At 38.2% G+C, this 27,880-nt stretch overlaps 2 protein-coding genes across 4 annotated transcripts in view; one reads left to right on the top strand and one right to left on the bottom strand.

Moving 5' to 3' along the window:
- The first annotated feature begins 294 nt into the window (after window positions 1-294).
- Window positions 295-16,790, top strand: col9a2 (procollagen, type IX, alpha 2). Its single transcript, XM_079484105.1, has 32 exons — window positions 295-608; window positions 1,445-1,519; window positions 2,377-2,412; window positions 2,521-2,583; window positions 3,153-3,206; window positions 3,547-3,582; window positions 3,824-3,847; window positions 4,561-4,614; window positions 4,818-4,871; window positions 5,168-5,218; window positions 5,935-5,991; window positions 6,130-6,183; window positions 8,203-8,256; window positions 8,851-8,904; window positions 9,150-9,203; window positions 9,290-9,343; window positions 9,429-9,482; window positions 9,566-9,619; window positions 9,827-9,880; window positions 10,332-10,376; window positions 10,473-10,526; window positions 10,607-10,660; window positions 10,748-10,801; window positions 11,051-11,122; window positions 12,002-12,037; window positions 12,171-12,215; window positions 12,304-12,336; window positions 12,934-13,080; window positions 13,794-13,848; window positions 15,124-15,312; window positions 15,408-15,485; window positions 15,636-16,790. The coding sequence occupies exons 1-32, from the start codon at window positions 537-539 to the stop codon at window positions 15,839-15,841; spliced, it is 2,076 nt and encodes a 691-aa protein (XP_079340231.1). The 5' UTR covers window positions 295-536; the 3' UTR covers window positions 15,842-16,790.
- Window positions 16,791-17,403: 613 nt separating this feature from the next.
- The window catches only part of col16a1 (collagen, type XVI, alpha 1), a 58,610-nt gene continuing 48,133 nt past the window's right edge, over window positions 17,404-27,880 (bottom strand). For all 3 annotated transcript variants that reach the window (XM_079484874.1, XM_079484876.1, XM_079484875.1), the window contains 22 exons: window positions 27,128-27,181; window positions 26,983-27,036; window positions 26,400-26,453; window positions 26,254-26,298; window positions 25,890-25,943; window positions 25,553-25,588; window positions 23,984-24,046; window positions 23,643-23,714; window positions 23,321-23,374; window positions 23,096-23,140; window positions 22,891-22,935; window positions 22,719-22,772; window positions 22,503-22,556; window positions 22,345-22,395; window positions 22,157-22,246; window positions 22,000-22,035; window positions 21,700-21,744; window positions 19,964-20,155; window positions 19,772-19,835; window positions 19,485-19,661; window positions 19,308-19,385; window positions 17,404-19,206 (listed from right to left, as the gene is read on the bottom strand). In XM_079484874.1, coding sequence (XP_079341000.1) covers window positions 19,010-19,206; window positions 19,308-19,385; window positions 19,485-19,661; window positions 19,772-19,835; window positions 19,964-20,155; window positions 21,700-21,744; window positions 22,000-22,035; window positions 22,157-22,246; window positions 22,345-22,395; window positions 22,503-22,556; window positions 22,719-22,772; window positions 22,891-22,935; window positions 23,096-23,140; window positions 23,321-23,374; window positions 23,643-23,714; window positions 23,984-24,046; window positions 25,553-25,588; window positions 25,890-25,943; window positions 26,254-26,298; window positions 26,400-26,453; window positions 26,983-27,036; window positions 27,128-27,181 — 1,614 coding nt within the window. In that variant the 3' untranslated portion in view covers window positions 17,404-19,009. The remainder of the gene's footprint in view (window positions 19,207-19,307; window positions 19,386-19,484; window positions 19,662-19,771; window positions 19,836-19,963; window positions 20,156-21,699; window positions 21,745-21,999; window positions 22,036-22,156; window positions 22,247-22,344; window positions 22,396-22,502; window positions 22,557-22,718; window positions 22,773-22,890; window positions 22,936-23,095; window positions 23,141-23,320; window positions 23,375-23,642; window positions 23,715-23,983; window positions 24,047-25,552; window positions 25,589-25,889; window positions 25,944-26,253; window positions 26,299-26,399; window positions 26,454-26,982; window positions 27,037-27,127; window positions 27,182-27,880) is intronic.

Raw genomic sequence — 27,880 nt, 5'->3', positions numbered from 1 at the left:
CAAATATTTTCTTGTTATTTTGACTTAAAATCTTGAATATACTTAAAAACCATGATGCAAAAATGGTACACATATATTTTAAGTAAAGTCAACACACCATTTTTTACAGTGTGGATGTCCTGTGTACATATCGTACATTCTCCTCCAGGAATTCAGACGGGGGGAGTGTGAGAACCATGCTGAGGTCCAGTAAGCTTTCTGGGGTTCTGTTGGTTGCCAAAACATGAATGGACAATCAGCGTAAAGCTCCGCCCCCTTAGCTGGTGATGGCTTCTCAGGTCTGTCCGGTCCTCCGTGTGCTGGGTTCTCTGAGCTCCCCGAGTTCTCAGGGGCTGGTTGATGGGCTGGGTTACACCTCTTTCATTCCTCCCCACAGTTCCACCGTGTTATTCTTCCCTGTCCTGGGCGGCACACGCACCCACGTACGCACACCTTTTCCCTGGATCCACCATCCTGGGCTGAGAAGCCAGGAAAGAGTGTGGCAAAGGAACTGCTTGGACTTTTGAATTTTGGGGATCATAGAGCTGAACTTCAAGATGGCTAGATACTTTATTATCCTTAGAAGTTTGGTCCTGTTGCAGGCGCTGTGCCTGGCCCTGGCTCAAGTGGTGAGTTTGGCTCTGGTTATCTGCTATTATGATGCTCTTGACAATATCTAATACATTTGTTGGTTGGCATTGTGAATTTAGCATGAACTGAACTGAACTGTCAGTCAAGATGGTACTAAAGTAGTGTATGAAATACACTAATTGCATTATAGCTTGGTAGAGGACCTGTTTATAGATTTCTATAAAAAATCACCTAAGCGATTGTGTGCTTTATAAAGTATATTTCTTAAGCTGCAAAGGAATTTATTGGCCTAGAATTAAGTCAGTTAATCGCTTTATTTTATTTTGAAATCCTAAACAGCATATAAAGTAGAAAGAGAAGATCTGACAAATAAACAGAGATTGAAAATAGAGAGAGAGAGAGAGAGAGACAACAAAGAGTCCATTGAACATGCACTGCTGGGATTCCTATTCAAATACAACACAGAACCTGAAACCACTCTCAGCAGAATAACACATACTTGTTACATCTGAAAAGACAACATTAAACCAAACTTCTGCACGCAGCTCATTTTATAGGAATCCAGTGCAAGGAAACTATATTTTAGTGTTGTCATTGGGCCTTAACATAGTCTAATGTCTAATAAACCGACAAAATTAAATTGCTGTATGGGGGAGGGTGTGAGTAAATATAGCCAGTCTGTCTGTTTTCCAACACAGGATTATCACAATCCACATTCAGCCTTTAAGTGATTTTTCATTAAATGCCATACTGTACATTTATAACAAACACTTAAGTGTAATAAATAATACAAATATATATCTGAGTTATGCTTAAATGTGAAGCTGTAAGTAACAATGTTTAATCAAAAACGTGTTTGTGTATTTCATTTTAGACAGGTCCACCCGGCCCCCAGGGCCCCGCTGGTCCCACTGGCCCCGCAGGAACTCCTGGTGCCGACGGCATTGATGTGAGTATTTGAGCCGCCTGACTGTATCACAGGTTGAGGTGGTATAAAGACGGCCATTGTGCACCTAGTTTCATGGGCCCCACTCTCATCTGCAATACCAAAATCTTGCCAACAGAGGGCGCATGAAATATAAATAGTCACACAAAAGGGTTCTGTTAGCAGAAGACTCTGTCCCAGAGAGAGCTGCTAGCTGATTTTGTTGGTTATTTGAGACAGTTGAAGTTGGCATTCAATCACAGCGGGATTTAGTATAAGAACGCTAAACAGAATATATAACAAGACAGCCTGACTACATTTAAATTTAGGCATTTGGCAGACGCTTTTATCCAAAGCGACTTACACAGCATTATCCTATACATTTTACATAAGTATCTGCAATCCCCTGGGATCGAACCCACAACCTGTCCTATAATGCAATGCTCTTACCACGAGCTACAGGAAAGCTGTAAGCGGTTCAAAGGAGGAGCTTGTTTGTGGGTGTGGCCATACGTATTTTAACATACAACCATCAATAGCCCTATAGTTACTCATTATTTTGTATATTGGTTTTATTTATTTATTGACCAATGATAATAGCACAAGCTAACATCATTCTGGAATGGCTGAGTTTATGTCAACTGAGTTATGTTAACTTGTCAACTAATGCATGTAATATATGAGGTTGTCCTTGTTTGATCAGGATAATACCATACGGTTTATTTATTACAGTAGTTGTCTTAAACATTTGTTTTGGGATTACATTTGAATAATCATTATCTTTGTTATCTATTTGTACAAACAAGTCAAACACTTTTTGTGTTCTTGTAAAATAAAGTTATTTTTCCCCTAACTCTCAGACTTTGTTTTACCATCTACAGGGTGAGAAGGGCCCTCCTGGACCCCTTGGCCCACCCGTAAGTAGTGACCACAGATGATAAATAATGTGCATTTTAAGAACTACATTATAAATCACACCTGAAGTAAAAGTGTTTTCAAATAATCATTTGTGAACCACTTTACAGGGTCAGAAGGGAGAAGCGGGTGAGCCTGGTCCCGATGGAGCTCCAGGGGAGGATGGTATTGATGTGAGTCCAACAGTAATCAATGTATAAGTGTAGATCAGATATAAATCATATGGAAATGCAAAATGTTGTTTGGCTGTGATCACATATGCACAAATGATAAAAGATATATCAATGTATCATTCAACATCACGTCATGTTCACACATACCTGTAAAACACGCAGGGGCTTTACATTTATTTACACCTGCATTTTGAAAGAGTGAGAAATGGGATGCAAGTCTCAGTGGGCATGACTTCCTCGGTCACATGCTGAAAAGCAAACAGTCTTTATTGGATTAAGTTAATCCACTCTGGAATCCCTGTTTTTTTCTTTTGAAGCAGAAATGTCAACATTGGACTGTGCCATTTAATTGTTTGTCTCACAGATCTGAGGAAACCATGCTTGACTGTATCTGTTGTAGTTTGCAATATCGCTTTACACCAGAAAATATAAACGATTAAAACTATTCACATATTTATAACACATTGGTCTGCTTGACTCTACAGATGTGACTAATGTTAACATGACCAAGTTTATCATTTCATAAATTGTTACTGTTTATTTTAAATTATTTCCCATTATCTCTCTAGGGTTTGATTGGGGCTAAAGGTGAGAGGGGCCCGCGGGGTAATCCTGGACCAAAGGTGAAGAAATATAAACAATAAAATGCATTTTTTCTCTATAGAGGCATAGAGAGCATACAATGCTTAATTCATGAGGTTTGTCATTTGGCCGACCAGTACAAAATACAGATTTTATATAGAAAATAGACAAAAAATATTATTTGGAGAGACTAGTATTACATTTCAATTTATTCCATAATGATTTTCCCAGTTTTGAAAATAATAATAAGATTAATAACAAAAATGCATATAGTGAATAGTGTATACTGTACACTATGTATGTAACATATAATCCCAGCTCTTATTATTCTTGAAGTGGATAATAGATAAGACTATTTCTAATTTGTAATGCTTTTTACAGGGTAAACATGGGCCAAGTGGACCATCAGGACCTGCTGTAAGTATAACTATATTATCAGTATTAGTCATAGAAGAAATAATATTTACTGTAAGACCACTTGAAGTGATTTTAAAGAGTCACTAGGTGGAGCTGTAGCGCAAAGAAAAATCATCTTTCCAGGACTAGCCTTTTATAACTATATCTTTAGATTTTCAGTATGATTCCTGTCATATCCCATTGAGTGTGCTAATGCTTAAATTAAACTCTGTTGCTAATCTTGTTTTCATTCTGTTTTCAGGGACTTGGACTGCTCGGACTTCCTGTAAGTAACCAAGGTCAACCACATGTATTTCCATGTGTAACAGGATATTCAACAAGAAGAAAATGTGGGGTGGGACTTTATCAAATGGGATTGATTGTGATTGGAGTGTGAAAAGAAGGTGGTACATCTAAAAGCATGGTTTTAGCAGAGGGGGTTAAATAAATGGAATTCAGCAAAAAGGGAAGTCCCTCGCAATGAGAGATTTGATTGTGTTTATGACGGTATATATTTTAAAGAGAAAATGAAGTCATGAACTACTCACCCTCGGTAATTCCAAATCTGTCATTTGTTCTGTTGAACACAAGGAAATATTTTTCAAAAGATGTTTTCAGATATTTCTGGGGTAGTCAAAAATGGTAGTCAAAGCTGCCCCAGAATTGTTTGTTTTACTAAATAATTCAAAATCTCGTCTTTTGTGTTTAATGGAACAAACTATGATAGTCAATGGTCCACCAGAAATCTCAGTTGCAACTGAACTAATACATTTATACAGGTTTGGAACAACTTGAGGATCAGTAATTCATGACATTCAGTGAGAAATATCTGCAAAAGTGTTTTATTGCATGTTTTTTAGAAAAAATAACCGCAATGCTTTTGCAATCCAAATCTCTCTCTTAGCCCACATAGGTTCCTTCTCTTTGTAGACTTGACATCACACTTGTATGAAATTAATAAACAAACATTTAATTTCACTATTTGTTATCTCATCACAGGGAGCACCAGGCCCTATTGGACTTCCGGGACAAATTGGGTCTACTGGACCAAAAGTGGGTCACGCTCCAATACATCTTCATAATAACACACTAGTGCTGCACAGATGAGTTGTGGAAAAAAGAAACTTTAATTGTTAAACCTAACTGTTTTTTTCTTGTACCTTTCGTGACTCTAATGCTAACAGGAAAATATTACGTTGTAGTTAAATGGATGACTGACCTGACATCTAGTTTCTCTTCCATCTCTAATCACATAGGGTGTTCTGGGAAGTCCTGGAGCCCCAGGATTACCCGGACCTTCAGGCAAGCCTGTAAGTTATACAGCAATATTTCATTTCCTTTATTTTGAAAAGCAATTCTTAACAGAGAATCTCAAAATTAAATTCTGTGAAAGAAGTTGTAGGACTAATAAATCATTGTCAGACTTGTTGGCATGCGTTTTATTTCTCTTTCCGCTTTATTTCATTCAAATTCGTTTCTCAAAAGCACCCATTAGGGAACTTGTTTCAACTGTTTATTTCATAATAAATAAACTCTTCAAACATTTTTCTTACCATCCGTCTGCATTGACATCCATTTTTCTCAATTTGACTCCATCTGTTTTCAGGGTCCACCAGGAAAGTTTCTGGGTTTGGAGGAAGGCAGTGCTGACTTCCAGGTAAGACGCTCTCTGCGATGCGACACTTTGAACTTTGCATGATCAATACATATAATCCGACCCAATTCACACTGCATCACGTTCACAATTTTCCTCGATTTCCTCGACTGCCGTATTACCCTTCTTACAAATGGTTGTAATTTATATCCTAAAATGACTACCATTAACATTAATGCATTTTCCTCCTTGGCTTTCAGCTTATGTTTTGTCCTTTCAGAGTCTGACCTTATCTGTATTTAGTGTCCCTCTCCATTCGCCCTGTTAGATCTTGCCCACCCCTTATTGATTTCGGTGTTCATAGATTTTCTTAATGAGCTTCATTAAATGGGTGCCATCAAAGGCTTTTGCCCATTAACACCTCTCTGGATCAAGAGCCGGTGTGGTCCCAGTGCTGTGATCTGCCGCCAGCCTGCCAGGAGTCTGCTCGGCATTCAGGGGGTCACGTGGCTGTCTGGTTGACTGCTTCTTCTCCAGCACAGCGCCCAGCTGGAGCCCTTTAGTGCCTGGATCAATCCTTATCATCCATTTACCGCAAATGGGAGGCTTCTGGTCTGGGGTTGAGAAAAAATCAGAACGCTTGCTTTGCTTTATTCTCTTAGCTATGATGGCTTGAAGTAAAATTTTTCAGAGCGATTGTCTTGGCTGTGTTCTGTATAGAAAGTGTTTTTAAAGTTTGTATTTTCTTTCTTATCTTGTATAACTGATTTGTGTTCTAGTGTCCAACCAACTGTCCACCTGGACCGAAAGGTCCTCAGGGACTACAGGGGGTGAAGGTTAGTAACAAACTATGGAGTAATTGTACTGGGTATTATGTGCTTCCCCCATGAAAGCTTAAAAGAGAATATTTATTGTCGGTTGATACACTTCAGAGAATAGAATTTAATGGCTGGTCATGCATTTCTTTCTCTCAGGGACATAAAGGTCGTGCCGGGGTATTCGGAGATACAGGAAGTATTGGAAAAACGGTATGATCTTTTATTCGATACATTTTAATATTGAAAGGTCCCATGTGTAAGTTTTTTGGAGGATCTATGGACATAAAGACAATATAATACACATAATTATGCCTTTAGAGGTGTATAAAGATCTTGCATAATGAAGCGTTACGTTTTTATTACCTTAGAATAAGCTATTTCTATCTAAATACACCGCGGGTCCCCTCACATGAAATTCACCATGTTGTTTCTACAGTAGCCCTATAAGGACAAACTGCCGTAGAGAGCGTGTTTCATAACTACATTATCTCCTTGGGGAAAGAAGCAAAAAAGCGACAACTTAATCCTGTGCCAGCCACCGTCGTACTGCGAAAGGGAGGGGGCGGTGGAGTTAGCCGTTGGTTGCAGTTTGTAACCTCAGCACTAGATGTCGCTACATTTCATACACTGGACCTTTAAACCAAAATATTTTTTTATCTAAAGTTATGAGATACATTTAAGCTTTATTAGTGGCATGCCTTCCCTTTTACTCAACATTATAACTTTATTATGTAACATGCAATTATAAAATAAATTGTATCCAGGGTTGCCAGATCTGCATAACAAAACCAACCCAATCAAAGCTAGCTAAAAACTAGTCCAATGATCCCATCCTAAATACCAAAAATCCAAAAATGTCACTCCGGTCACTATAGTAGACATTTTACAGTCACTGTAATGCATTGCACACAATTTTGTATAGTATAGTAGTGATGTATAGTAGTGTGTCAGTCCAGCTCCGCTATCTCTACCCAACGCTTTCCTGTCTCTCCACTCTCCTCTCCCATTAAAGGCAAAAAGCCCCTAAACTATATATAAAAACGACCAAAATGAACAAAATGTATCTATCTATAAACCACAAAATAAATAGAAACATCTTTCCTGTTGCTCAGTGGTTAGGGCATGGCGCTAGCAAAGCCAAGGTCATGGGTTCGATCCCAGGGATTGCACATACTCAAATACAGATGTATAGTATCATGCAATGTAAGTCGCTTTGGATAAAAGCGTCTGCCAAATACATAAATATAAATGTAAAAAACAAACATCGTCAACAGTTTAAAAGTAGCCCAATCACATGCATATCTGGCAACCCTGATTGTATCTTATTTCTAGGGCGTAGATAAATACTTGTAGAGAGAAGCTTTTATGCTTGCAACTATCAAAAATTTAAACTTATTAAATAGCATATAGCTTTAAGTGGTTGTTCATTTTAATACATCTTTAAAGTAATATAATAAAAGGTATTTTTATTACTCCCTAAAGTTAATGTGCATGCTGCCCCAAATATCTGGATCCAGAGCAACAGATAACAAACACATACTGAATCAGTAGTAAAATGAACCTGCTTTAAGATTCCCCAGTATCTCTCTCAAACACACATTCATAGTCCACGAACACGGCAGGATTATGTGCTAATAAAGCCCCTCAAGGCACATAAGTGACACTAATCTGAGTGCGAGGCTGAGACGGAACACATTGACCCAGATGAAAGGAAATGGGGTCCGGCAGGTACCAGCCAGCTAGTGTGCTGTGAATTCATCAGACATAATTAGCCCCACAAGGACATTAGAATGGACTACATGGGATGGAGCGGATTTGAGTGTAATGCAGAGCATGACTGCCCAAGTTTAAGTTTTACGTCTTTGGGAAGCATTGCATGACTTTAATATCTACTATTAAACTCTGGACAGCCCTGTTTGAAGAACTGCATAACCAACTTTGTCATGCATATTAAACATATGTGAAAAACAAAACAAAATGAGATATCATCTCAGAGGAGACAATCAACGGAATGCTAGAGACAGTGACCTAAAATAAAAGTTGTGAAATAAAGTTGTTTAAATGTGACACATTTTCCAACGTTCAAGTGCATTCAAGGTACACATTTTATCAGTACATGTTTTGGATTGAGCTTATGATGTTGATGAAGCCTTTGTGTTGAGCTAGCCTCAGTTTTTTGTTACTGTAAATGTAAGAATGTGTATCATTCTGTGTGTTCTGTATTCTCAGGGTTCAAAGGGTATTGTTGGAATCTCCGGGGAACAAGGAATACCAGGCCCTCCAGTAATGTATTCATTTCTGTTTTGGTTTGCGTTTTGCGCCTAGCCAATAGCCATTTAAAAATGTTATATCATGGCAAGTAATGTGCCACAAAAAATGAAAATGTTCACAATGTTGAATAAAAGGACCTACTTGAGATTGTGTTCATTTTCTAATAAGGAGCGACATGGCACAAAATGTTAAAAAATTCTGTCATTGTTTACTCACCCTCGAGTTGTTCCAAATGTGTATAAATGTATTTGTTCTGATGAACATAGAGAAAGATATTTAGAAGAATGCTTGTAACCAAACAGTTCTTGGCCACCATTGACAACCATGGCATTTGTTTTATAAATGTCTTTGTTTTGTTAAACACAAAAGAAGATATTTTGAAGAATGTAGGGAAACTTTTGTAATGACATTGTAATTCATCCTACTATGGTAGTCAAAGGCGGCCAAGAACTGCTTGGATACAAGCAAGATTGACAGCGAGTAAATTATGAAGAGCGAATTTTCATTTTTGGGAGAACTTAACTGTCCCTTTCAGAAATTGTATGTGTACAGTAAATGCTATGAACTTTCTAAGACCACTACATAAAATATCTGTAATCTCTCTAGGGTCCCCAAGGTTTGAGAGGATATCCAGGAATGGTGGGACCCAAAGGCGAGATGGCAAGTACTCTTCGTCTTCAGTCTTTATAGTGATAGTTTTACTGTAGCGTTCCTGCAGTATTGTATGCACACGTTGATCCATACGCACACATTTAGTTGTATTCTAAGAAGGCACTTCACAAACACTACACAATATCATTCAATGTCTAGGCTTTAAAGTCTAGTGGCCAAATCTCCACAGAATCGTTTGTTAGAATTGTTTTCTTGTTTCTTACAAGTAATTTTCAGTACTTGCTCTGTCACAGGGACCACGTGGCTATAAAGGCATTTCTGGACCAATCGGCATCCCTGGACGCCCTGTAAGTCTGTGTGTTTGGTATTTGTATGTATTATTTTTCATAGCTGACTAAGAATACTACATAATTAAGCTTGTTACGAAATTCAGGGTGAGGAGGGACCCCAAGGACCACCTGGAGAGCCTGGACAAAAAGGTGACATTGTAAGTGTTATCTGGCCATTTATCAATTTATCCATCCATCTATCATCCATCTATCCTTTAAGGAATAACTGTTGTTTCCTTGTAGGGAGAACGTGGCATTCGTGGACCTCAGGGAGGGGTCGGAAAGAAGGGAGAGAATGTTAGTCAGACTTAAAAAAGATCTTTTGATGGTTAATGTCTGGAACATACTTTTTTACTCTTTTGATTATCATTCATTGTCAGGGTCTTCCTGGAATTGATGGAAAAGATGGTACACCCGGCATCCCAGGAATAAAGGTATGAATGGTTTATTTTTCAGTCAATCAAAGTGAAAGCTGTAAAATCAGTTTGCAGCAGCCGTCATTGTACACGCAGAAACTTGTGACATGTACAGTATAATGTTTGGATATGATTTGTCTGACCAATCACAACTGAGTAGTCTAGACAGCTGTATATTAATATAATTGATTCATAAATACCATATTCCTGTATGTTTGTCTATAGGGGGCTGGAGGAAAAAATGGCAGACCTGGAGCACCTGGTAACCAGGGAGATCCTGTAAGTGCAATTCCATAATTTCATATTTTTTCCTAACAGTATCCAATATATACAAATAAGATGTGTGAGGAATTCACAATGCTCCACGCCCAAATCATTCCGTTCCCTTTGTGAAATAAAGAAGGGTTAGTGTATTTCTGGTTACATCCTCAGCGTGACACTTCTTCGCTCGCTCTCTTGGAGCTTAAACCCCCATGAAATTGTTCCTGCTAACAATTCATCATCATCAAATCTTACTGGTGACTGGGGTAATGGAGCATGCTGGTTGTGATACAAAACATTATAACGTACCTGCGCTAGACATAATACAGAAGCCCACCCTCACAGGATGAGTTATTGCTGCCTTGTCCTGCTATCAGCACAGACCGAGAGAAAGACACAGAGACCCTCACAGTGGTCTTCGGGGGTCACTTCATTTATTTATCTTCATGCTGTTTTCACTGTCTTGTAGGGTTTACCTGGTAGCCCTGGAACCAAGGGTGAAAGGGGAATCAAGGTGAGATCATGCGCATTTTCATGTGTTTGATGTGGATTTTGGATACTTAAGGATCTGGTCACTGACTTATTGTAAATATTTACATTTTGTGCGTAGGGTGAGCCAGGACCCAGAGGCCTGATGGGAATGCAAGGAATTTCTGGACCTCAAGTATGTCAGATCATTCGACACAATCAAACATCTTTTTTGTTTTCTCAGCATCTCATGTTCTGCTTGAATGAATCTTTCAGGGTGAACCCGGTCCTCCTGGTGAAGCTGGCATGGAGGGAGTTCCAGGGCCAAAGGTGAGACCTTGCCATCCTTATTGACAAATTATTTCATTTTAAATGGGAGAAAATGTTCTTTCTCACCTTCTCTTCTTCGTCTCATAGGGTGACAGGGGTGAACGAGGAGCAGTTGGGCCTTCTGGGATAATTGGTTTGCCTGTAAGTTTCATATATAGTTTCATTATTTTTCAGATATAAGATTAAAATCTGCTTCTGCTTCAAATTCTTTCAGGTATTTTATAAATGTAATTTTGACATAAAGATATAAAAGAGTTTGATATAAAGAAAAAAGATTCTGAAATATTTTGACATTGACCACATCAATAAGTGCAAATGTAAAGAAAATAAAGTCGTGTCATGCCATGTCAATATTTCAATCTTTCATTCACCCTGTCTTACTTTTAACAGGGAAGTAAGGGAGAGAGAGGGCCCATGGGCATCCCAGGGGCTCAGGGTCTAACTGGAACCAAGGGTGACAAGGTATGGGTTGTGACCAAACCAATGCACATGGGCAATTCCAGCGTTATTGATGTGACATTTTCAGAATTTTACATATACAAAATGTATGTATTACCAATGTGTTGAATTATTTGTTTTATATTTTACTAGACCCCTGTTGATAGATTATATTAGTCTATGCATGCACAAGCTTTCTATTGTAAAAGATAAAAAAGGTATGTGTTATGAATGTGGCAAAAAGGCCATATGTTTGACATACAGCATACTTTTTTTTCGTTGAATTAAAATGTGCAAACCAGAAATAATAATGGAGAGAACAAATGTAGAGCGGATGGATTCATGTGCCCATTTATGAGGAATAACAGGGACTGTCATGGATGTGACAATTCACTCACCTGACTAAAGAAAACTGCTTTAAAAATGTTAACTTCGAAGCGGTATTTTAACAACCAAATATTGACATCTGACCTATAAGTATAGTAAAAACTTTGAGTTTCCACACATGAAAGCTCATTTATACCAGGGCATCATCCTTATGTTTATTTTGTTGCAGTTCTGATGCACGATCACATGGTGGCACTCTTCCTTCGTGATTCCTCTCACTGCAATGTCTTTGCTGTAGAGGACATCCCCTTAACTGTAATTCATGTACACGTTCCAAAATAATATCCCTCAATCTAATGTGAAACGTCCTCTTATAGACACTTTAATGTTTGTTGTCCTTTAATCTACAATATCCTTGCCGTTTAATACATCGAATATTGGTGGTAAAAGCCAGTTGATTTAGTGTGCTTTGAGAGTATAAGGTAAAGTAAGATATTACCTATAATAAATTCCTTGTACCTCGCCCATTAAGGCTGACACTGAAACTGTCTGATGTACAACTGCATTTTCTTATAGGGATTCCAAGGAAAAGTGGGGGAGAAGGGCGACATCGTGAGTAGACCTTCCGAGAAATGACACACGCATATTTATAGAGTAAAATGGAAACAGTATATCACAGTGCACATCATAAAGAAATAACTGCCTCGGATGACACTGATGGATTTTACCTGTGTGTCTTTGATAGGGTGATCCTGGTGTAGAGGGTCTGGCTGGAGAAAAGGGTGAGAAGGTAAATAAAGACCGCGGTCTGGAGACATTTAATAGATGTCACAGCTTCCAAATAAACGCTTTTAAAATTGTTTCTTTTCATCCAACAGGGACAATCTGGTGAGCCTGGTCCTAAAGGTCAGGTAAGGACAGCACAAGAGAATAAAAACAACTTGAAATAGACAGTTTGAAGTCGGTTTTGTGTAATGGTGTGGGAAAAAAATAAACATGTTTACTTTCCATTCTAAAGTAATGTGCAGAGCTATAAGACAGGTGTTCTTACAAGAACAATTGTATGTTACGTTTTTACAGTACCTGTTTGAACCTTTGAAACAGAAAGCTTCTGAGGATGTTAAAATGTTTTTGCTCTTAAGATAGATTGTATTGTCTAGGTGGGTCATGGAATGAAACATTTGAGGACCCCTGTCCTAGAACCCACTTACCTTAGCAACCACACAGCAACACCCCAGAACATTCATGACACCTCAGAATCCTTTGACCAATAGCTTAACCAATATAGGGAAAGTTAAAAAACTTCAATGATTTATTTGGTCTGTTATATCATACACATTTTCTTCAGCACATATATTTTTTGTTCCATTTGGTGGTGCTAGTACCACAAAAATTCCACATTTCATCTTTATAACAATGATTTATATATTTACCACATGAAGTCATTTGAATAAACAGTAAATATGTTTTTTTCGTACTTTGTTTAATTTTCTGCATCGCCATCACAGCAAGGTGTAACTGGTGATCCAGGGCACAACGGCGTCACCGGAGATCCCGGAAAACCAGGAGACCAAGGTCCGGCAGGTTTACCTGGTCCACGTGGCCTTGCAGGAGAGAGAGGCGTTCCAGGCATGCCAGGAATACTAGGACCAGCCGTGAGTGTCCAACACCATCAACTTAAGCTCTTCTCTACCATTTGAATGAAAGTAGGCCCAGTTAAAGAAACAGTTCACCCAAAAATGAAAATGATGTCATTTATTAACCCACTTGTCTTTTCAAACCTGTGAGACATTCTTTCTTCTGCAAAACACAGAAGAAGATACTTTGATGGATGTTGGTGACCAAACAATGGCGGTACTTATTCACTTCCATTGTGCGAATGCAAAACCAATGCAAGTGAATGGGTACCGTCGTTGTTCGGTTACCGACATTCTCCGAAGTATCTTCTTTTGTGTTCTGCAGAAGACAGAAACTCATACAGGATTGAAATGACAAGTGTAAATGATGCCACTTTTTTTTGTTGAACTTTTAAACGACAGACAGACAAAGAGGAACAGTTTATTATATAACAAATAAGAGTCTCTGAGCGAAACGGCGGCACATTTAATCCTGGCATCAAACTAGAATAATACTGGTTACAAGGGGGAAGCATTTTATTCCTCAACACAACAAAGCTGAAGTGTTGCAGCAGTCAGACAGGTTGCAGTGCAATGCAGTACTCAGCACAATATACAACACTTTCAGAATATAATGAGAACACGCAGGGATGAGGCAGACAGACCCCGACACTATGTTTTTCATTCCTTTAATTATGCGCTTCACATTCCTCATTGCTATGCCTCTCCGTTCCTTTGATTTCATTTTCCAGGGTCGCGACGCTTCGGATCAGCACATCATCGATGTGGTCCTGAAGATGCTTCAAGGTGAGTAACAATCATTGTTCTTTGCATTAAAACAGAATAATACACACAGCTAGCATCCAAACGGACTGTAATCAGCGTGTCAGAAAGAGGGCAGCTCTAATCTATAGAGCTAAATCCAAACCTAGAGATGTATTAATGTGAAACTCATCGCTCCTCCGGGACAGCTTCTCTGCCAAACTGCGCAGTCAGCACATTTTTATCTGCAGCTCAAAATTGACTTCTGATTAGACACAGTTCTTGTCCGTCTCTGCTCTCTGGTCTTTCGTTTGGCTAAAGATGACCTGAAGTGACCCATGATAACCTCTCTCGGCTCACGCTATTCCACAGCATAATCGCCCAGTCTGCTAGTGCAAGTGCACAATTGTTTATACATTCTCACACAGAGACTTATTTTATTCTTCATTGGGAGGCAGAGTAGATGTGGACCGCTGTGACATCTTGAGAAGCGGTCAGCAGATGATTTACAGATGGTGTTGTCCAGCTCTGGGCTGTTATCTTAATGATATTTACTCATCCGAGGAGACGCTTGTACTGCATGCTTAGGTTTTGAATCGTTCACAGTTTTTGACCACTGTAGAACATATATTTACACATCGCTAGTGTTTTTAAATATATGTGACCTTTCTGCTAAAAAGACTGTCCTTACAAAAAAGGTAATACATTGATTTAAGTGTACTATTATTATACTACTTATAAACCAAACAATAAGAAAGGATACTTTAACCTTCCGTTTATGTACTAAAAATGTACAACCTTTATACTTAAAGTAGGCTTAAAAGAATACTTTTATAAACTAAACATTGGGACAGTTTATTCTCAAGTTGTATGAATGTAATTGAACACTTACAAGTATACTACTAGTACATTGATACATTGATATTACTATACTTACTATAAGGTATAGTTAAAAATAGCCTACTGTATACTTGAACTTCCCCTTTAGGGCCAGTTCCCCAAAAATTACAAATCTGTCATTATTTACACAACCCTCATGCCATTTTAAACCTTTCTTCTGTAGAACACAAAAGAAGATATTTTGAAGAATGTTGGTAAACAATATTGTCCACCATTTACTTCCATTGTATGGACACAAAACCAATACATTTCTCAAGCTATCTTCTTTTGTGTTCGACAAAAGAGAGTCATTTACAGGTTTTTGCATATACAGAAAATTTGCATTTAAAGCCTAAATACAGTATATATATATATATTATCATAAATTCAAGCAAATACACGTCATACAAACAACACTTTTTTCCAATTATTTTCTAATAGAGAGGTTAGCTGCAGTAGCAGTGAGTTCTAAGAGAGCAGTGCTGGGCGGAGCAGGTGTGATGGGACCCCCAGGTCCTCCAGGACCACCAGGGCCCCCTGGATCTCAGGGTCCTCATGGACTAACTGGTGCTCGTGGTATCCCTGGCATGATCGGTGCCGCGGGACAGATTGGCAACCACGGCCTTAAAGGTGGACCAGCATGTCTTCCAAATATAGTTGCTTTTGAGAAAATGTTATTAGATACCCAAACGTCATCATCCATCTGGCCATGGTATTATTTATAGGAAAGAGAGGTGCTAAGGGGGAGAGAGGAGATCCTGGTCGACCACACCCTGGCCAACCGGGACCACATGGATTGCCAGGCAAGTTTAAAATACACTTTAACAGTTCTTAAGACGGCGCTATTCAATCAGAAAAATATGAATCACATTCACTGTGAAAGAGACATAGCTTTAGACCGAAACCTTTGAATATGAATTGATCTGAACAAGGTTTGCCTTGGTCTCAAACAGGTCCTCCAGGTCTTGATGGTGTGGCACGGGACGGTAGGCCCGGTGAGAGAGGACCACAGGGTGTAGCGGGTGGAGCAGGTCATCCCGGAAAGGCCGGTTTTCCTGGTCTCCCTGGATTCTGTGAAGCGGCTGCATGTTTGGCGGCCTCAGCCTATACTTCTCCAAGACTCCAAGAGGCAGGAACAGTGAAGGGCCCGTCCACTTAAATCAAGCCCTCTACTGGGCCATGAGAACATCAGAGAAAGAGAGAACCATGACGAAAGGGGGGACATATAGTGGGAGGCATGAAAAGAGGAGAACTTCTCTTCATTGGACACTATTGTGAGGGGGGAGGGAACAGTTGTTGCCTGGCATTGCGGATGTTTGTGTTTGTGTGATTTATACCGGCGGCAATGTTGGTCGCTGCTGCTCTGTCCCCACCACACACTAGAGATGTGAGAACACTCCCGATGACATCACCGGTGACATCATCATCATCATCATCATCACGTGCCCTGGACTAGAACTATGAGAATGCTATTCAACCAAAGGTGCTGTTTTTGTGATCCAAATAAAAAAAAAGTAAAAACAAGGATGACACCAAATTTGTTTAAGTACCAAGCAATTCCCTTATAACTAAGACAATAAAAAATGATTCAAAGCTAGTCTACAGATTTCATTAATTCAAATAAAGTTACATTGTGACCTTCAGACATCAGCTTCCAAGACTCGAGTTACCTCATGTGTACATTATGTCCCTGTTTGTACTGTATCTGTCTGTGCCATAAACAAATGCATTTGATCTTTTATTCTAGGTGAGATGGCGGTATCTTCCTATTGACTTTATTCTTGATTCCATGCTGTAAATCTTTGTAAATGTGTATTAATTTTGTATGAACAAGGTGGGGTTTAGAATTTAAAACAGAGGTCCCGAGTTAATACATTTTATGTGCATTCATGATCCAACGTCAAACAGGTTCAACATTCTGACTTTTTGGTTCACCTGTATGCCACTTTACCAAGCTGATGTGTGTTATGTTCAAAACAATAGAGAACTGATTATCTTCATTAAATACTATTTATTGTTCTTTATTTGGTTCGTCTGTAAACAAGTCTTAATTTCTTTGCCTGGTTGTGCAGAATTACTCAAATAAAGAGGAACGCTTTGGAAGACTCAATGTTCTGGTTGTGAACATAAGAGGGAAACAAAATTATTATAAAACTAATTTAAATGATTAACATTGTTAATGATCTAGAGATCATTTTAGAGGATTTGACCAAAGTCATTCATAGCTTTTCCACATACTTGTTCAATAGAACAAAGAAATGTACAAAGCATTTTTTCTCCTGAACTATGGGGTCCAAGAACTGTTTGGCTGCAGGCATTTTTCCAAATATCTTTCTCTGTGTTCATCAGAACAAAGAAAACGATTTGGAACAACTTGAGGGTGAATAAATGATGACAGAATTTTTGTGGAAAACTGTACCTTTAAGTCTGACAACTGCCTGAGTTTTTAGAAGGACAAATACCAAAGACATGATGTATTCTGATCACTATGGTTATTTCCTTTTTTTCTGTGTGATACAAGCAATCTCATTTCTGCCCCCCCCCCCCGCCATCTATATTTTCTATTTATGAGGTTTTAAAAAATTAACTGGGTACTCAAAACCCTTGGGGCCACTAAAACCAAACATTTTAAGCCAGGCGAGTTGTCCTTGTGCTAATGCAAATCTATTTGCTATGGATACAAACTATATATACCTTAAATAAAATCACTCTGATAGGCATGTGAGTAAACTGTGCTTTCTAATATTTTATTGCTTCTCTTAAGTTTCTTAAAAAAAAAGAATGTGCACAAATGACTTTACTGACACAAACAGCGCTACGATGAGCTGCATGATGATGGGATGAAATAGAAAGATTTGGATAAACTGTTGAAAGGCCAAAATGAAATTTGCACGCTCATAACGTTCACTTCATGACCTTGAAAATGGCATAACTTCGAGAACGTTCTCCTCCCAGTATGGATGCAGATTCTTTTTTATAGTCAGACATACACACAGAGCATGGAGGGACAAAGAGAGAATAAAGTGCAGAGTGTGAAAGCATCCCATTGGCTGATGGAGCAGAATACTGAATGACAGCCAATCAGTGAGCAGCTTTCTGATATATGCCTTTTTACTTTAAAGTAGGCTGGAAAACATGTTTTAGACTAGCAAAGCATTTTTTTGTTTAAATGTAAAAGCACACGATGGTTCACCTGCAAGTGGTACAGTATATCAAACAAGTATATTCAAGTTTAAGAGTCCAGAGTGATGGAGGAGATGTTATCACAGAGCTCATGGAAAGACTGGAATCACTGAAATATTCGTATAAAAATATAAAATATCTCGTGATTGTTCACACAAATCGCTTTTCAACCCAAAATTGCATATAAAACCTACCTTTACAAAACAACCACTGGTATAAAGCTTATCAAAATTCACAATATTCCAAAATATTTTAAGTGATAATAACAAGGGCTGCCATGCTGACGTGTATAAAAAAATACAAGTATAAGTATAAATAGGAATATGTACAACACAAGCCCTTGGGAACTCATATTTACCATTATTATTTAGGTCAACAAATATGGGGACGAAATAATTCAATAGAACAGGTTGTGAATATTTGTCACATTGTCTTTGCCAAATCAGTTAAAAAAGCAGAAGACGCAGCTGCCGAAACCTCCAGAAAATATTTGTACAAACCTGTTCTTTACTTTTTGTTCTTGCATAGACTTTCATCTATCAATGCAAATTTTTTCCACAAAGTGAGGTGTAATTTAAAATGATCAAATTATTCTGAACTTAAATTGAATTAAACCCATTTAATTCAAATGTATTTTATATATGAAATAAAGACTGTATCCAATAGACTGAAATGGGGTGAGGCATTTAAAAAATATGACTGACAATTTAACAGATTCTTGAATAAATTTGGGCTTCAATATAGATTTTTTTTAAGCCAATATAGTATACGTAGAAGATAAAGGCATCTTCTGTATCTCAGAGTCTTCAATCTGCTTCAAAACTGAGCAAGTTTCTAATACATGAGTGGCATTATGGGGTTGGTTTCAGCGGTTCAGGCACTCTTGTTTAAATTGATAGTGGAAGAGAACGCATGATGTTCTTCACAGGTTCAACAGCAGACAATAACTTATAAACATCCCATTAAGTGATGAACCAGCATGTTGGCGTCAGTGGCTTGCTCGTGTTTAAAGAAATTCTGATAAATCCTTTGGTTCTCCATAGATCTTCCCAAAAGCAGATAAAGGAAGGTGATTGTAAGAATGTCAAACTTTGGGTTTCATCCTCCATATTTAACTTCTCTTAAACCCCTTTCACAAGCTCTTCTAGTACATTGGACCTTTGGAAGAAGGGCCCTTAGGGTTGTATTCCACAGGCATACTCATACAGTCCGACGGATGACAACGGCCATCCTTGCCCTTGTTTCCAGGGGACCCTGGAGAGCCGGGAATTCCAGGGATGCCCTGCTGACCAGAGGAACCAGGTGGTCCCATTTTACCGTATCCAGGGGGACCAGGAACACCTGGAAAATGATATAAAAATTGTATATGTTATAGTGGAAAAACATGGTCAAGACAGCTAAAAGATGTATTTGAGATGACTTTAAAACAACTGGAGTCAAACCTGGAGCTCCAGGAGGTCCACTATCTCCCATTTCTCCAATACCCTTGTCTCCTTTCTCTCCCTTCACACCAGGGGCACCTGGAGACAAATCATTAAATCATCCATTTGGAAGACTGAGCACATGGAACATTACATTAGGTCTACTGCAGGAAACATTAGCACTTTGTTTCGTCTTACCCGGTGGGCCCATGGGTCCCTGTCTTCCTTCACGCCCAATCTGTCCAGGGCGGCCTGGTATCCCTGGGGACCCTACCACTCCTGGACTTCCATCTTTTCCTGGTGGTCCTGGTCTCCCAGGAGACGCAGCCATCTCTACAGGCATCTGCATTCGTGACATGTAGTAGCCCATGCGCTCTGCAGGAATACATTTTATTATTATTAATAATATTATTTTATGCATTAAAATATTATTTATTCCAAATATCAGTAATAGTATGTTTTTCAAAGACACAACAAGCACTTACCATCAAAGACCTTCATGACCTGCTGTCTGATAAAAGCCCTTAAATCATCATAGTTTACAACAGCCTGAAAAAAAGATAAATGTCAAATAAAAGTAAAAATTAGATCCAGCCTTCTCATAGGCAAACAGTCAACAAAGCTGTAATACTGCTTGTTGCATTTGTTCAACTAGCATCACTTTTTAAAAGTCTCACATCATTTCCGGGGATTCCTGGTTGTCCAGGTTGCCCAGCTTGTCCAGGTGAACCTGGGTTTCCCCTCTCACCGCGGGGTCCGGCTGGTCCGATGATGCCATCTTGTACTTTGGAGCTAAAGCCTCCTCCTGGTGGGCCGGGACGTCCTCGCTCTCCTTGAGGTCCTCTTTGCCCTGCTGCCCCCGAATCTCCCTAAAGGAGGTCAACAGAGTAATGAAAAAATTTGAGTGACCCCCGGACAATGATCAGAGGCTGCTCAATGATTCATATAATAATGCTGTTTAATCGGCTTTACGTATAAACTCCTGCTCATCACTACGTAGCTCACAATTGACATTTTCAAGGTCTGCTCTTACTGTATCGACATTATGATGGTGACAAGCATGAATAAAGTTAATCATTCTTTATCGTAGCCTATCATTTTGTTTTGGTGTCCAGTGATTTCCAGTTTTGATATAAAAAACAACCTGCTGGGTATACAGTGTGCTTCGTTTCCAATTCTTAAATAAAGACTTAACCAAACTTCTGGCTGTTTAGACAGATTCATCGGACGCAAGCACGCCTGACCCCTGAAGTTAACGTCCGATTTGTGTTTGGCTAGTGTCTAATAAAATAACGATTTAATTTAATTTACGTTAATATGAATTTGTTTTATTATTTTACTGTATAATAATTGTAATAAATAAACTATTTGTTCATTTTATTAAATAAAATATTTGTTAAATGGGTCCTGTAGTTTGGTAGATGAAACCGTCTATACTCAATAATAATAAACAATAAAACTGCTGAATGTATACTTTACTTCCAATTAAAAATATATATATTTCAATTTAATAAACAAATAAACAAACAAACTGCTGAGTTCCATTTTTTTATAAATTAATAAAAACAAATAAACATAAAACCTGCTGGGCATATATGTTCTGTCCAATTTTATTTTAAATAAATAAATAATTTAACGAATGAATAAAATAAATGGATAAATAAATTAACAAACATTTTGGCATATATTTTGCTTCCAATATTGCTTCCAGTTTCTAAATTAAAACAAACAGACAACCAACCAAACTACTGGGTATATTCTGTACTTTCAACCAATTAAAAAAAATAATAAATAATGAAAAAACTAACTGCTGGGTATAAACGTTACGTTCAATTCTAAAGTTAATAATTTACTAAAAATAAATAAAAACCAGTTTGGTATACATTTGATATTATTTATATGTGAATATACTTTGCTTTCCTTTTTTCAACTTAAAATAAAAACTTTTAACTTTAAACTTCAAGTAGCTTGGGAAGTTAGCTTCCCCGATTTTTTCTGACAATGATGTAGACTACTGTATACGTGTCAACATTTAAGACCTCTATTACCAGGTCTAGGGAATAGCAGTGCTCTCATCTTCAAACCCCAAACTTTAAAAGCCTGACACTGCTGTCCTGTCACCGTGACAGATAGAGCCTCTCTGTATGGCTTTGTTACGGAGCATAATGGTGTCACTTTGTAAACTGAGAGCAGTGTTCATTTAGGCGGTGGAGGTAAACTGAGGTCAGACACAACACTATTGTGAGAGCCGATGGAGTCAACTGTCAACTTCACTGGACATACGCAAATGCCAAAACTAACAGGATGTGTTAAGCGAAGGAGCAGAAAAACACTCTTATGACTGAATAAAATGTAAGAGGGGAAGATGTCCGTGTGTAGTGGAGAAAATATATTTTAACAGTTGAAAATGTACCTTTGGTCCCTGTGGACCAGGCTCTCCTGGAATACCTGAGGATCCCTGAAAGTTATAAACAATTAGAGAAGAATCCTAAGAACAAGTAGTACAAGCGGTGAAGTAGATTTATGGTCACAATCAATAAGCTTACATTACATTACTGATATATTTTTATAATGCATCATGTAAATACATTAACTCAACTGCAAAACCCTGAAAAAGCCAAAACTAGAGTTGTCACGATGCTTTTATTAACTACAACTGATTTAGTTTTAGTGACAATTATAGCAGCATGCTGAACCAACGTAAGATACTTACATCTTTACCCACTGCCCCATCACTTCCTGGTTCACCCTAAAGGAAAACAAATTGTGAGTTAACACTATAAACTGCAGTTGTATATGCTGTGTATAATATATAATAATAAAGTTTACAAAGAAATGTACATAATTTTATGACTGTGTACTGTACTGACCATCAGTCCTGGATGACCTGGAAGCCCTGGGGGACCTGGAAGTCCAGCCTGTCCTCTATCTCCTGACTCACCCTTGTCTCCCTTAATGCCCTTGTAATACAAAAAGAGGTAGAGTAAGACATTTAAAAATGAACTATTCAAGTTAAATCATAATTTCCACATTTTGTTATTCTGGAAGTTTTTCTTACCAAGCCGGGTGGCCCAGCTTGTCCTAGTGGCCCTGGAGGACCCGCAGCACCCTATAAATAAATTAAAAGTAGTAAGCAATCAGATTTTCTAATGATTATTTCTGTATGTAAAAACTAAAGTGAAGCAGAGATTAAAACAATTGTTCCTAAATACATACCATATGTCCTGGAGATCCAGGTGGTCCTTGTGGACCTGGAGAGCCATGATCACCCTGAAATGTAAAGAGAAGGATTTGCATATAGAATGATTCTAGTCCAAGGGAGCAGAAAAGTATTTACATGTTTCATGATCTCAAATCTATAAAGCAACTGTAGAGAAATCAATATCACATTTAAGCATACAGTAGTGATATATTATCGACAAGACAGCTTACCTCTTGACCAGGCCTTCCTATTGCTCCAGCGGGTCCCTGAGGTCCCCTGTCTCCCTATTTAATACAGATAGACATGACGATTGAATAATGTAAGGAAATGCGTGTATTTGTATAAATGATAGCACTTTTCAAACAGATAGTCTTGCCCCAAACTGTATGAAAAAGTTTGTACTTTCATTCCTGGGAGACCTGTGTGTCCCTTGATCCCCTTGAAACCCTGGAATGAAAAACACTTATAAGCTTCGACAATTAAAGAAAAGCTGTCTTTGTTTTTAGTTTTCTGCATTTGTTCAAGCTGATGATGAGTCAAGATGAAAAGGTGAATTTTAAATAGTGAAAATAAAGGAAAAATGAAGAAAATATGGGATGTTTAATACCGGTATTCCTCTGAGCCCAGCTGGTCCTGCTGGCCCTGGTTCACCCTGTATGTATATGAAAGAGATGGATAGAAATGTTTGTTGACATAATAAGAAAAAAACTTATATTATATGTTTCGCTACAGTACTATATTATTATAATATTACAGTATCATTATTCAAGATTCAGAATTCATTATGAATATGAATTCATCTATATGATCTAGTTAATGCATCTTTACTGACCCTTACACCTGGTTTTCCATCTTTACCATCAAGTCCATCCATTCCATGTGGTCCCTTTAGGTGCAAAGGATGCCAAAAAAACATTTATTTAACGAAGCAAACAAATGGGATTATTAAAAAAAGACCTCTGAACTTTAAAGACCCTGTTAAATAAGATTTATAATGTAGATGTGTATGACATAACTGCTACTACTGTTTACTTTTAAAACATGATAAGCATGTTGATATGTTTTACAAAAAATATTTGTTTCAACAGTAAATATGACAAAATTGAGCTTGTCAACTGATTCTATAGGGTCCTCGATATGTGTCTTGCACTCACAAGCATGCCTGGGGACCCAGTGGATCCTGGGGGACCTGGAGGTCCCTGTGGGCCCTGAACTCCAGCAATTCCCTATGGGAGCAGAAGCATTACATGAGTGCTTGACAGAGAAGGATCTACTATACATTCCACACGTTCCATTTGCGACCAAAGCACATTATGTCAAAAAGCATCTCTTTGCAAGTGGCCATGAGAGATAATGCAGATTAATGTAAATGCTAAGTCATCCATCACGTGCCACTGCTCATCTGGTACAGGTATTTATTTCCAGCATGAGAGATGAATGTGACTTATGTGGTGTAATATTAATTCATCACTTTGTGTTCAGCACTGTCACTTACCTTCTCCGCCTGTGGTCCTGGAGGACCCGGAGGTCCTGCTTTTCCTGGAAACCCTGGAGGACCCTGGAGACGTGACAGTAATGGTAAGAGACATCTGGATTGTTCCAGTAAATAACAAAAAGTGGAGTCTTATTTTAGGCTTTACGTAGTTTACGTTTAAATAATCTCGGAATCAGATGGAGAGTAACTGGTTTGCATTCCTACACGTAATGGAGACCCCGCGCAAGAGACAAAACGCTCTTTAATTGTCCCCCTGGACTTCTAATTACGACATGCATAACAAAGCAGGAGCGAGGGCACAAAACAGTTTGGAAAAAACAAAAAATATATATAATAGTTCAAATACTGGCATCTTATTCAATTGTGGTCGAATATGTTGTTCAGAAATGTATTGGTATCAATAATGATTTGTTAACATTAGAAAATGCATTAACTAACATAAACGAATCATGAGCCATACGGTTTTGCAGGAGCTTTTGATCCTAATGTTATACAGGTATTAAAGTTGGTTCATAGTGCATTATAAAATGCATGGGCGGCGGAATCATTGTATGTGGGTGGGAAAAGACCTATCCAGTTATAAAAGGGATAGTTCACCAAAAAATGAAAATTCTGTCATCATTTACTCACCCTCAGGTTGTTCGAAACCTGTATAGATGTCTTTGTTCTGCTAAACACAAAGGAGGATATTTGGAAGAATGTCAGTAACCAGACAGATCTCATCCCCCATGTACTGCCATAGTAGGGAAAAGAAATACTATGGGAGTCGATCTGCATTTTGGGGGTGAGTTCTGTATGTTTCCAAATATCATCCTTTGTGTTTAGTAGAACAAAGACATTTATACAGGTTTCGAAAAACCAGAGGGTAAGTAAGTGATGACAGTATTTACATGTTTGGGTGAACCGTCACTTTAAGACAAATGGTGTTGGACTCCCTCACTTTTACCGTCTCTCATTTAGCGGATATGTCGATCACTTTTCAGTGCGCCGTAAGTTTTTATCATTTTTTTGTGCAGTGTTATTTAGTAAACCAGGTAAGTGAATGTATATATTCTTTGCTACAGCATGTTGCATCAATGTATTATTTTTTCAACACTTTTAAAAAAAAAATCCTTGTTTTTCAGTGCTGTGTGGCTCACATGGGCAGCAGAGTTTGGTTAGATTTTAGGAGTGAATTTCTCTTTTTCACCAATAATACAGCCACTACAAACATATTTTTGAAGTGGCTATCATATCACGTTGGGATCACTGGTAGTATTTGTCAGTATTTTAGAGTTGTTGTTACTGTATTCAGTGACTGGAGCAAAAAATATCTCATATAGGCTAAGGCGAGGGGTTCAATCATATTAATATTGTTACTATAAAATGTTATAGGATGCACAAAATAGACATCCACACTCTTTCAGATGCATTACTAAGATTTGTGGCTTTGTAACTGCAATAGAAATGCATAGAAATAAAGGCGGAGGACGATTGCTACAGTGCAGGTCACAGTGGTTCATCCTTTACCACCACATGCTTTACTCTTTGTGAGTGATTCCTGATGGCTAATGGTTACTAAACTCCCACCTGTTGTCCTGGGAAGCCTTGAGCTCCTTGGAATCCCTGTATAAAAAAGGAAAAAACTGTTTTACCGTAAGCACCACAGAAAAGCAATGAAGCCAATCCACATGGGAGTTTCCTTGAGTGGATGCACAAAGTTTTAAATATTTATCTTCCAGGAATCACAGGTATATGTTTAGAACATTTCTCAGATCTTGGGCTTGTGAGAAAGCAAGCAGAACAACTTGCTCTACATATTGTAATATCAAACAACTAGGCTATCATGAGAACGTGGTATCAAGAGATATGACAACTTTTTAGGAGAAGTGTTTTGTTAAACAATATGAGCGACATGCTTTTGTACCTGATCTCCCTTTGGTCCCATGGTTCCAGCTGTTCCAGCTTCCCCTTTAGGACCCTGGCAGTCAACCAAACGTATGTTGTTAAACATCATCACTTCTCACAGTTTCTAAGAACTATGTTGAATCTAGGAACAAGGCAAAAATCCATGTTCTCCAAGATTATTTTACACACCGTTTGAAGCTTGTTTGTCTGATCTAAGAGTTATTACTCACAAAGGCAACGGAAAAAAGTCTCACTACCAAGATATATACAGCACAAGATTACAAGGATAAAGACAGGTTTGTTGTGGGTGTATCTCAATTTTAGGCAAGAGTCGATATATGTGAAACTAAAATAATAGCTGTATTAAAACTGGGTTTACTCACTGCCGGTCCGACTGGTCCTTGATAACCTGCAGATCCTGGCGGGCCCTTTATTAAACCATAATAGCCAAATGTTTCAAGTCAAGAGTTTATGTGTGAATATGGATAAATGTAGCATTACAGCAACTGTTTAAACAGGATGTCCTCACCGATTCTCCCTTCTGTCCTGCATGGCCTGGACTACCACGCTCTCCTTTCAGTCCCTAGAAAAACAGCCAAACATCTACATTTACATGTATGCATTTGCAGACGCAGATGTTTCTGACTATGTGAAAAAAATTAAGAGACCATTCCAAATTCATTTAATCAGCATTTCGAGATATATGGTGTCCATTCCAGTCCAATTTCTGTTGAAGTTCAACAAAAACTAAGAAAGGAGTGACATTAAATCATCCAACAGCAATGTGAAAGGCTGACAGCATGACCAGACACATGAAAACTGTGATAAAAAATTATGGCATCAAAAAATACCTTTTTCGTACAATTATTACTGTTGTATGCTTATTAGTAAATATTAACTTGTTTCCTTTCCACATGGAAAAATGCACATGGAAACAATATTTTTATTTGAAATTTGGTTGAAATATGATTAGAATTTACAGAATTAAACAAAAACGATAATTTTACCTTAACAGAAACCTATAAAAAAATAGTACATTTAAAATCAGAAAACTGATTTAAAAGGGGTCTCTTGTTTTTTTTTCCGTGGCTGTATACACGAATGGCACTCACAGGAAGTCCAGGTTGTCCCATAGTTCCAGGGTAGCCAGGGTTTCCCGGTGGACCCTGGTGGAAAGCAAAGAATCGACTTTATAAACAAGCTAACTTAATAAAATGCATAACATGTCCATTTACATTACATTAAAGTTCGACTCACCTGTTCACCTTTTTGGCCCGCAAGCCCATCTGTCCCTCTCTGACCTTGCTGACCCTATGGGTAAAAAAAGTAAACCGCATCATAAAAAGACAAAATATTGCACATATTAACATTTAAGGTGTACGCATCAGTAAAACTGATACTGTAATAAAACATCCAAGACAATTCGAAAGACAGTTTACTGTATCCTCATGACCTGAAGAATGTGTCTATTCACTTTGCAGTGCAGTTCATATTTCTGTGATTCTAATGGTAATTTATAACAGTTTATACAGCAGCCACCAGCTTTGCATTTAAGTAACGGTAGAAAATAAGGGTGATGAATTATCCCCCATTTGTATTCCAGAAACCAGACAAATGATCCAGGGCTATTGCCTTTATTATTTTTACTTTTATTGTTGCTTGACAGATCTGCCTATTAGCTATTGGATGCATAATGAGAAAGGTCCACCTGAGGTGAATCATCAAATACGCCCTTGCATGCATACATCACTTAACTTTCTTAACTACATATAGCTAAATGGGCTGTGGGGAAAAACAATGTGCAGCTTTGAAGCGCCTGTAAATTTTGTGAGGACATTTCATTGGGCAAGGTCAAAAGCAAGCGGATTGCAATGCCATAAAGCATTTTCCTTGGGAAAAATATAAACATATAAATCACCATGAAGTAATGCTGGGGTCTTTAACCTTTTTAGGCCAAGGACCCTCTGGTTGATGGAGAGAAAGAGAAGGGTTGCATGCTGTTTAAAACTG

This window comes from Barbatula barbatula (assembly GCF_947034865.1).
Source record: "Barbatula barbatula genome assembly, chromosome: 21".
In the NCBI taxonomy this organism is placed as follows: domain Eukaryota; kingdom Metazoa; phylum Chordata; class Actinopteri; order Cypriniformes; family Nemacheilidae; genus Barbatula; species Barbatula barbatula.
This window is presented reverse-complemented; position numbering and strand designations above follow the sequence as displayed.

Bases quoted from the DNA above. Each gene is read 5' to 3' on its own strand.
- col9a2 (XM_079484105.1), top strand. From the start codon at position 537: ATGGCTAGATACTTTATTATCCTTAGAAGTTTGGTCCTGTTGCAGGCG. The intron at 1,520-2,376 runs GTGAGTATTTGA...TACCATCTACAG, and splicing joins CTGGTGCCGACGGCATTGAT to GGTGAGAAGGGCCCTCCTGG. The intron at 6,184-8,202 runs GTATGATCTTTT...CTGTATTCTCAG, and splicing joins CAGGAAGTATTGGAAAAACG to GGTTCAAAGGGTATTGTTGG.